Here is a 9,929-nt window from a genome sequence, read left to right as displayed (position 1 = left end):
GATAATGCATGTTTTGCAGATACAACGGACAGTTGTGTTTATTATTTTTTTTAATGCAATTGTTTCACATATCATACGAGTGGAGTGGCCATATTAGAAAAATCATTTAAAACGCATGTTTTTACAGCGATACAAATCATCCTGGAGAACGCAACGTCCCAGGCTTGTACCGCGTAACGAAAGACAGCGGACTTCAATCCAGACATGAGCGATTGAAGAGTTAAATAGTGCGTCTCTCTTTGGGGAAAAGATGATGTAAACCCCACACCATGTGACTTTGCAATGAATAATACAGTGGAGAGAGAGAGAGGGGGGGGGGGTGCGAACACAGTTAAGGTTGGAGAAGAGAAGAGAAGAGAAGAGACGGCGGCTCATACGTCCTCAGGACTGACAGAGAGAGGAGCTGCTCTGCTTGGGAAGATGTGCTGGCTGCCGATAGACCAGCCTTTGCTCCTGCCCGGTGACTCCACCTGCAGCGGCCCCCGAGCCTCCCCGTGCTCCGCGGCGCAGCTGCTCGCCTCTCGCCTGAGGAGGATCGGGGACCAGCTTGAGAGCGCCCGGGCGGCTCGGGAAGCGCGCAGCGAGGTGAAGCGTCGGGACAGCCGAACGGCGGCGGTCAGCGGGAGAGGTCACGTTAAGAGCTTCCTGTGCACTGCGATACGCGCCGCCGTGCGCGCGCTGGCCGTCGCGCGACGACACCTGTAGGACCACGAGACCAGCAACAGGTGCGTAAACAGACGCGTCACCGGTGCCGTTTTTATTTAATGAGGGAAACAAATAGGGAAATGAGCAAGGAAGAATTTTACACGGAAAATATGCTAAAATAAATTACAGTTGGCTGCATGGAATTAATTTATTACAAAAAAGTTTTTAAAGTTAATTGCAGGTTAAGTTGTGAGACATTTGGCATTTCAAATTATTTGATTGGCATATAAAATGTGTAATGGTGTAAATATGTACTTTATACTTGAACGTTTAGACAGGTTTCTGGAAATGTATTATCAAGAGAAAATACCAGGCAAACGTCATGAAATAACGCTGGACGTTCTGTATAAATTAAACTTTGGAACGCTTCTTTTTATTGCTTTAATGCGATGAATAACAAATGGGTGCGTCACTATGACCGCCTTTGCGTCAGCAATCTATTATTTATATAAGTGAATGTGTTTATCTCGTGTAGATGGTGCCTTAGGATCACGCAAGAGGAGCGGGCTCACATCATTTGCACTAAACGGGATGCAGTCCAGGAGAAGATGTGGCCGACGGACAGCGAGGAAGAAGCGGCCTTATTAGATTTCTTTAAGGGCCGACCCTCACTTTGTGTCTGAATAAATGTCACGAAGAAGACTTTGTGTGGCCGCACAGCGAGATTAGTAAGGATCCGACACACGGCGTCTCAGCCCCGCAGTCGGTCGGCTGCCCCCAGCTTGACTCTCCGCTTCAGTCATCTCTGTTATAAAACGGTGACGTCATGCTCCCCATGCAGTGGGGTGAGGGGGGGGGGGCGCTCAGAAATAGAGCTGCTCTGAATTTACACCTCCCACCATGCGAGTGCACACACAAAGGGGTTGAACTGCTTTTTTTTTAAATGTAAAATTTGTGCAGCAATCCGAAAAAAATAAAAAAATGCACTGTACTTTTATTACTTTACATAAGCTAATGCTGTAAGTGTACACAGGTCATTTACGAGGAATGTTGTTGTAGATGTTTTCTGCAGTGTTTAGCTCATGTTTACGTATTCTCCTGTGCTTTAGCATGATCTGTCTGAGACGGTGTCGAGTGGCTCTTTAATGGTATAAGCATGATCCAGGACCTTCATAGGAACCTGTTACTGCTGTCTGTGATCTCTGGAAATAAGCTTTCTCTGATGTATTACACGTCACGTGAACAGAGTTGTTGAAACTGTCTCTTTTATAAAACTGTGCTATTTATACTAATGAAATATTTCATATGGATTTTTAAACGTTAAAATAAAATCTTTCTGAAATACATTCTCGGCAGATATCACTATAATTTGATGGGGAGGACAAACTGAAGCTGTTTTTCCCTTTTTTTTTAAATAAAATCCTCAAACATTGCAATGCATTGTGTAGGAAAGGCATGTTGTCTGTCATAGTAAACAACTACTAGTCCGAATGACATGGTTTATATTCTAATCTAATGATGGGGGAAAATAACATTGAGTTTACAACAAGATTATAAGAAGCTCTCAACATTCATAATGGGACAATCCTGATACAAATCTACAAAATATGATAGGAGAAACATACACAAATTATACTTTGTACTGTTTCAATTCTGGATATTAGAAGTCAGAAAACAATTTAGCCATTGCTTGATATTTAAATAATCTCACTCGTTTCTAGTCAAGAACCACAGAGGGCACAATTGCTTGTTCTGCGTTTCTTCTTTTTACAAATATACATAGCAACACAAACAAAATCGTCAAATACAAATTGCAGCATCAAATATTTATAGTATAGTATAATAATAAAAATAATGTATAGTAATGACATAAATAAACCATAAATAGCACACAATAAATACACAAGTCAAATGTGAATGTTGTGTCTATTTACATTGTCACCATAATAAATTAAGTTAACAGAAAAACAGTGATCAACAGCTTATAAGGCTACATGTACACAAAACTGACTATCAACTCGTCCACAACTAAGAAAATATAATTCACACATTGTCAGAAGTCTCTCTTTCTCTCTCTCTCTCTCGCTCTCGCTCTCTCACACACCTCTTTTAAAGCCTTCCACTTGTAATGAGAAAGACGCATCAGTGCTGCATATGAGGCGTTGCTGGAGCTCAGTAGATCTGGAGGTGAGTCGAGGTGGTGCCGTCCTTCCAGCAACGCAGATTTTCAATGACAGTAGAGCGACACAGCGGACACGTTCTCTCCCGGTCGAACCACAAACACAAACAGTCCTCACAGAACACATGCTGTATACAGAGGAACAAAACGTATACACCCATTTTCAGTTTCATGGCATAGAAGTAGAATGTGCTTATCTTAAAACAGCTACGGTAAATTGAATGGTAGAAATGAAAAAATGCATTTGGCTGTGATGTTTCTAATTTTTTTCAGTCCCGATTGACTGAACATTGCAATTGAAGATTATTCCGGATGAGAACCTAGGTTCTCTTTAACTTAAACTGGCTTACTGTTTAACCTTCTAACCTGTTTACTGAGCTCTTACCTGACACAGAAGAGCAACAGGGTCTCTGAAAACAGCCTGACAAATGGCGCATACGTCACCGACCTCGCTGCACTGCTGACTGCCTGCTCTTGCTCCATAACTCTGGATAAGGAGAAGAAGAAAACCAAAGACTTAAACTGTATTATTCCAGATGTATCACAACGTTTCGATACAATCACAAAGTCGAATATATCTCTGCATGTGTTTACAGATAATGGTGAATCAGACCTGGGAGCTGCAGAATATGACCAAGGCTTTACGTATGGCAGACAAACGTCCACAGATGTCAAAGGACTGAAAAGAATTAAAGCACAATGATTATTTGTCAACATCTCTTTGTATTTGCCCTATCCTAACTTTCTTTTATACTTAAATAAACATTTTAATAGCAATACAAACCACGGTAGCAAGTAAAAAGCTAAGCTAGCTTTTTATTAAAGCCTCATCCAACTGTCACCACATGTTGCACAGCAGTATGGCGAAGGTGAATCAACAGTCGATGCACATCAGCATACTGTAATACTGCTCAACTTTTAATAGATCTTATCTTGGGCTGCACAAAAGCACACACACACCCAGGAAATGGGAAATGATGAAAAGGAACTTTGACAATTGCATCCTCTCATCGTCAACACACACACACACACACACACACACACACACTAGAGTACATTCACTGCATCATTCATTTTTAGCTTTGACTGTTTCAGCTTCCTATTTAAAACTGTTTGGCTAAAAACTGACTCGCAACCCTAAAAATCGTACCAGACAGGTTCTTTGACGTAACTGCTCAGGAAGTGACATCACCATGGGCCTCATGTAAAATAAATATAAACTATGAAAAGCATCATTTGATGGGATTTTTGGCCATCTTCAACAATCTCTTTACAGATTCCCTCTGTCTATCGCTTAACTCTTACATGACTCCCTACTGACTGCTTGAAAAATGTAGCGACAGATGTTTTGTGTTGTTTATATTTGCATAAGGAATTTGAAGAACAAAGTATGAACTAAATTTTGATAATTAATATGCATTTTGCCTCATGTTTACCTTGCAAAGACTATAGATGATGATAAGAGTGGCTCCCAGGAAGTAACTGTTGGAGGGGTCTTCTCCCATGATGTATTTGTACCACAGCTGGATGGGCACCAGGGCCCGAAACAGCTGGCTCAGCTCCTCAATCAGCAGATAGAACTTACCCTGCACAAAAAAAAAGACAAACTTAGAACCAGCATTAGAAGAAGTATATTAAGATGTTGCAATTAAACCTAATATACTAATCCAATCAAAATGAAAATAGTCATGAATAACTCATGCGGCTGCAACACAATAAATTTAACAGTATGATTTCTTTTTTTATTACTAGCAATACATCTCTGACTGAGATTGATCAGGTTTTAATGACATTGGTGTGGGATAATTTTTTTAATCTAATCTCTGAGTGTTTTCTATTTTATTCAGAGGTTCTGTTTAAAAAGAAAAGTTTCAACTTGAGTATGAATTGCATGGATAAGGAAAATATAATAAATTAGCCATAAATTGAGGAAATACACCGTGTATTCTTTCTTTAATCCAGTCGCTAACCAGACAAAAGCACTCCACGGCTTCCGGGCACACTTCTATCTGGTCATGAGCAGTACAGTATTAAATGCTTAAATCAGCATGCCCCCAGCCAAAACATGGCTGCTGTCCAGAGCTCTGCATTTCACAGCAGTAGAAGCAATTTTGCCACACTGCAAGGGAAACTGGCAGCAGCTCATTCCACCTGCTACCCGTGGCTCCCATTAAAATAAGCCCAATGGGGTTTGCTCGCCGTCTTTAAAGAACCTCCACTTCTCAAGATAATCGCAGAGAGAGGAAAAAAGAACTTTCCCCCACTGCCACAAATTGTGCTAAGTGAATTGGGTATGGTTAAAAACAGAGGCTACCCAAATGGAGGCACGCTTGATTCCCCGCTGACCCCTGTGGCATCCCAGCTTGTGTAATGACTTCCTGGATGTTAGCTGACAAAGATTGATGACTGTGGACAAAGAGCCGCAAGCCGCCAGGTTGGTAGATGAGGAAGACCTCTGGCAGTGGCTAATTCATCTTCCTTATTGTCCCCTCAGCCTCATATCCCACAGTGCCCATCACGCCAACGTAAAAACTGTCAAATCTTACGTTTGAACAGATGCCAAAACGTTTGAGTAATCTCCCTTGGAAATTGTGTTAGAAGAGTTTCCTGTTGGTTTCTTTGCTGGTGTAATCACTTAAGTGCTTGGAGGATGAAGATAGTTTTACGGATATCTTTCTTTCCTGAAGTAGATGATTTGATGCTAATCCAAAACTCGAACATGTTTTACCTCAAACTGAGATTTTTTTTTACTCTACTTATGGCTCAACATAGTTCTCTTTGAGACAATGAAAGCATTCACTGGATAGAAAAAAAAACATGTGGCAATGGATAAATAAATATAAACCCGTCACTAAAATGTGTTTATGTGGGATCTTTTGAGTATTTCTGGTTGGATTTATAGTGAAGTAAACCAGCTGATCATTATCTTCAGAGAAGATTGAACGGGTTGGCTTCTATGAAGCAGTAAAAGTAACAAAACAATCTCAGAGCCACCAAAACCAAACATGTGTCCCATCGAAGCAGCCTCACTCAGCATGTAATACAGTGTGTGTGTGTTTGTGTTTGTGTGAGAGGAGGGAACAGGTAATGGTTCATCTCCAGGGAGGGATGACCTCACCCGCACAACTCCCTCGAGGGCAAATGAGCTCAGTTGCTTCATGAATTCACCCTCGTCCTCCTGACACAAACATACACCAAGCACATGACCCGCACCTGCATGGAAATCTAAACAGTTTCACGCTGTGACCCTTCATCACTTTCTTCACTCGGTGGAGCATTTTAGCAGCGTTAAGAATTTTCCTCATTTCCTTTGTTCAATTATCAACCGAGTCATACAAACTCTTGATGTGGAACAAACTGTAACTCAATGATTGGCTACATCCCAAATATGACAAGTTTAAAAAACATCCACACATCAGATGACTTTCAAAATCTAATGGAAGATTTTCGAGGTCTACATATTGGGGGGGCGTGGCACATTTTGCAAAAAGGAATTCCAGTACACTAACTTGCAAAATATTAAAATATAGACCTTTACTATTGCCACGCCACCATTAAACTATCAAAATTTGACCTTTTCCTTTTGTTCATTACATGTATCAGTGAAGAACGGTGGATTATGAAGAGAAATCTGGGATATTTTGTGTACGGTGTGTGTGTGTGTTTACAATTTGGCACGCATCCAAATGAAAAGGGTTAAGAGTTAGTCTTCGGATTTAAATGGCTGGTTGTTACAAATCCAGGAAGACCGGACGATTACAGGATTGAGTTTGACTAAAATGTAGGGGACATTTGGGCCTTCGTGCAGGTATATGCATGCTCAAGTTCATTCTCACCTTTTGCATTGAAACCATTCATTTGTGGTTATATCATTGTAATTGGCGGTGCAGTGGTTAGCGCTTTTGCCTCACAGCAAGGTCCGATTTGGATTTCATTCCTTTCTGTGCAGTTTGTATGTTTTGCCCGTGTGGGCTCTCTAGATCCATCCCACCTCCAAAAGCACACAGCTTAGGTGAATTGGTGAGCATGCATGTTTTTTTGTCTTTCTTATGGCCCCGCAATGAGCTGGTGTCTCATCTGGGGTGTGCCCCGCCTTCCGCCCACAGCCAGGTGGGATAGGCTTCAGCAGACTCGTGACTCGCAAGACGGACAATCAGTTCTCGTCCACAAGACAGTGAATGTGTGAATGGATCTTTGTCATTTATATAATTGTCATAAAATATAAATCTAATAAAAGACAAAAAATAATGAATGAATTGTAATTTCTTTTGAGGAAATATTCAGGATCAAAGTGATGTGCTTCTTACCCTGGATTTGAAGGCCAGAAGAATCTTGGGCAAAAAGAGAACAAAGCATTTCAGAGTGATGGTGAAGTACTTCAGAACAAAATCAGTGATGCCCACGACCCAGATCAGGTCAAAGAAGTCAAAGCTGCTGAGGCTGGGCTTGGAAAAGATGAGGCTGGAAGGAGAAGAAAACAGCAACATGACTAGCTAAAATGATGTCAGTTGTTTTTACAGGAGGCAGACGATTGACAAGTTAAATATTGAACCAAATGTAAGGAATTCTCACAAATTAATGATGACAAAAGCCAAAAATACTCACAGGACAAGACTAAATATGAATAGGAGGAACACTTCCTAAAGGAAAGTGAAGTAAATGGATCACGCAACACAAAATGAATTGAAGAACATAAAACATGAATCAAATGCCAAACATAAGACAGGGGGCTGAAAACACACAGATCGCGCACAAAATACCTGCTTGCAAACTACCTGTTTTGCAGCTCCTCGTGACTAAATGTGTAGTAGATGTAGAATGTATTCCCTGCAAGAAACATGATGATCCACAGAGCAACAAATACAGATCGCTCTTCCTGGGAAGACAGAAGACACACAGAGCTATCAAAACACATGTCCTTTGCATTTGTAGCTACAATTTAATAATTCACTAGCAACTCCTTAGTGTTCACACCTACACTAGACAATCTCAAAACAGACAGCTCATGAGAATGAGTAAAACAAATACTTCACTATATAACGCGAGGAAAACCAACAGCAGAACGACAGCAAGTTTGTTTCTCATGGGGGGGGGACCTAAGTCACAGAGAACCGTCGACCTTTGAAGCTATAAACAAAAATGGTGCATAAAAAGCAGTTGTCCTGAATCCTGTATTAATGCTGCAGTTAATATAGTGAAGTGTTTGCATTTGGTTTTTTTACCCTTAAAGACACTTGGTGTCTGAAGGTGGAATTGGCGTAGGTAAATGTGCTGGCCATTCCCACACACACAGCAATCCCTGCAAGAGAGAAATGCAACATCATCACAAAACCAAGATTTATGCTGCTTATACAAGAATATATTCCCTTTATTAGTCCTGCAAGGGGAAATGCCAATAGTGTTGACAGTTAGTTGATAGATCGATCATTATGATAGTAATACATGGTGTCCTATCAGACACTGTGACTGAAGACTCACAAAATGGGTACACCAAACAAGCTGCAATACCTAGTTTATGCTGAAAGCAGACTTTAGCTAGCAGAATCAGGATGAAGGGGAAGCCCCTCTGCAGCCATGTGACAACTGCCTTCAACTCAGACAGAGCAGGAGCCGGGGCGGATGGGTCTTCCTGGGCATCATCCCTGGAGCCGTGCCTCTCTGCGGCTACTGTGGTGGCCTGCTGGAGCAGAGAGGTTCTGTGCTGTAGGGAATGGTGATGGAGGAGGTGGTGGTGGTGGTGGTGATGGTGGTGCTGGGGTGCCCGAGGGACAAAAGGTCCAACCTCAGAGAGATGTGGTCCCCCCTCTTCTCTGGACGATGCAGTCATCTGGATAAAAACTTCAGGCGGAGCGCCAATGACTAAACCCGCTGCCTGGAATTGGGCAGAAGAGACAGAGCCAGAGGGGACACCCACCAGGCCGGAGAAGATCTGCTGAGGTGAAGTGGGTGAATCAGGCTTCAGGCAGTCAAACACACCACCTTCATCCAGGCTGCTCTCAGATCCAAGAGTTTGGCTTCGGCTCCTGAGTGTCAAAAAAGAAGGGATGCAAACAAAATGAAATTAAAAAAATGTTTGTGCCTTGTTTTTTAACATCCTACTTCATTCAATTCATAAGTAATATTTTTGTTGTTGTGCTATCAAGTATGGGTCTCTGATATCACATTTAAACATTCAATATCACTCAAGTAAACATTTGATCATTGCAGGGAGATCTATTCTAGGGAATCACTAAAAAAGATATATTTTAGACACTGATGTCAAAAATGGCAATAGGTCACAAAAGCATAGCACACCATCATCTAAAAAACATCATCTTATGTAACTGCATTATAAATGTGTTTTTTTATTCAACTGGAAAAGTCGTTGCCTACAAAATAGGCAAACCAGTCCCAGACTAAATGTTGGTGTGGATCAGGAGTCAAAATGTGGACCGGGAGTCAAAATGTTGTACATTTGGCTACATAGTGTGTCAAGAAAACAAACACAGGTCTGAAAACAGGCGTTCTTTTCACGCCACCTTTCAGAAGGCATGCCATCCGTGTTGCTGCTGTGTCTCCTCTGCATGGCATACCGTTCATCACCACATGGTTAACCCTGCAAAGGCACAGCATCCCCGTCAGAGCGGCAGAGGCCGCCTGGCGGCTCCTATCTTCACATATTCTGCTCTGTTTACATGCGACAACAGGATGCGGAGCAACTGGAGACGACTTTACCTGAATTGGTTCACGCAGTTACTTCGTTGCCTTTCAGATTGTCATATTTGGTGTCGGGTTAGCTACTTCGACGCAGACAAAGATGCCCCGACGATCAGGCTTATTAAACTTCCTGCATGACGTCACCGATGGTGCCTATCGACCAATCAGCGCCGCTCTTGCCAGCACACGACATCCGTGTTTTGCTAAGGGGTCAGATTTTGCTTTAGAAATGCCACGATTTCGGCTTGCTGGACTTCATACCGAACAATAACGCTGCAGATAAGGACAGTAAAATGTTACCGGCGTCCTAAAATATCGGTTCTTTTTTGATTCGTGTGGATTTTACCCAAGATGGAAGGCTAATGCTAAATGCAGCTAGCTAGCAGGCTAACAGGGCATCTTTTATGAG

At 41.9% G+C, this 9,929-nt stretch overlaps 1 protein-coding gene across 1 annotated transcript; it reads right to left on the bottom strand.

Annotated features, from left to right (window-relative positions):
* Window positions 1-2,817: 2,817 nt before the first annotated feature.
* rnft2 (ring finger protein, transmembrane 2) lies at window positions 2,818-9,389 on the bottom strand. The gene is made up of 9 exons (XM_068738605.1): window positions 9,343-9,389; window positions 8,333-8,847; window positions 8,047-8,123; window positions 7,600-7,700; window positions 7,132-7,285; window positions 4,261-4,410; window positions 3,438-3,503; window positions 3,210-3,311; window positions 2,818-2,952 (listed from the first exon to the last, which is right to left on the bottom strand). Exons 1-9 carry the CDS (start codon window positions 9,387-9,389, stop codon window positions 2,818-2,820), a joined length of 1,347 nt encoding a protein of 448 aa, XP_068594706.1.
* Between the last annotated feature and the right edge of the window lie 540 nt (window positions 9,390-9,929).

Source organism: Brachionichthys hirsutus, chromosome 4, assembly GCF_040956055.1.
Source record: "Brachionichthys hirsutus isolate HB-005 chromosome 4, CSIRO-AGI_Bhir_v1, whole genome shotgun sequence".
Classification (NCBI taxonomy): domain Eukaryota; kingdom Metazoa; phylum Chordata; class Actinopteri; order Lophiiformes; family Brachionichthyidae; genus Brachionichthys; species Brachionichthys hirsutus.
The sequence above is the reverse complement of the archived record's forward strand: the minus strand, read 5'-3'. Positions and strand labels throughout refer to the sequence as shown.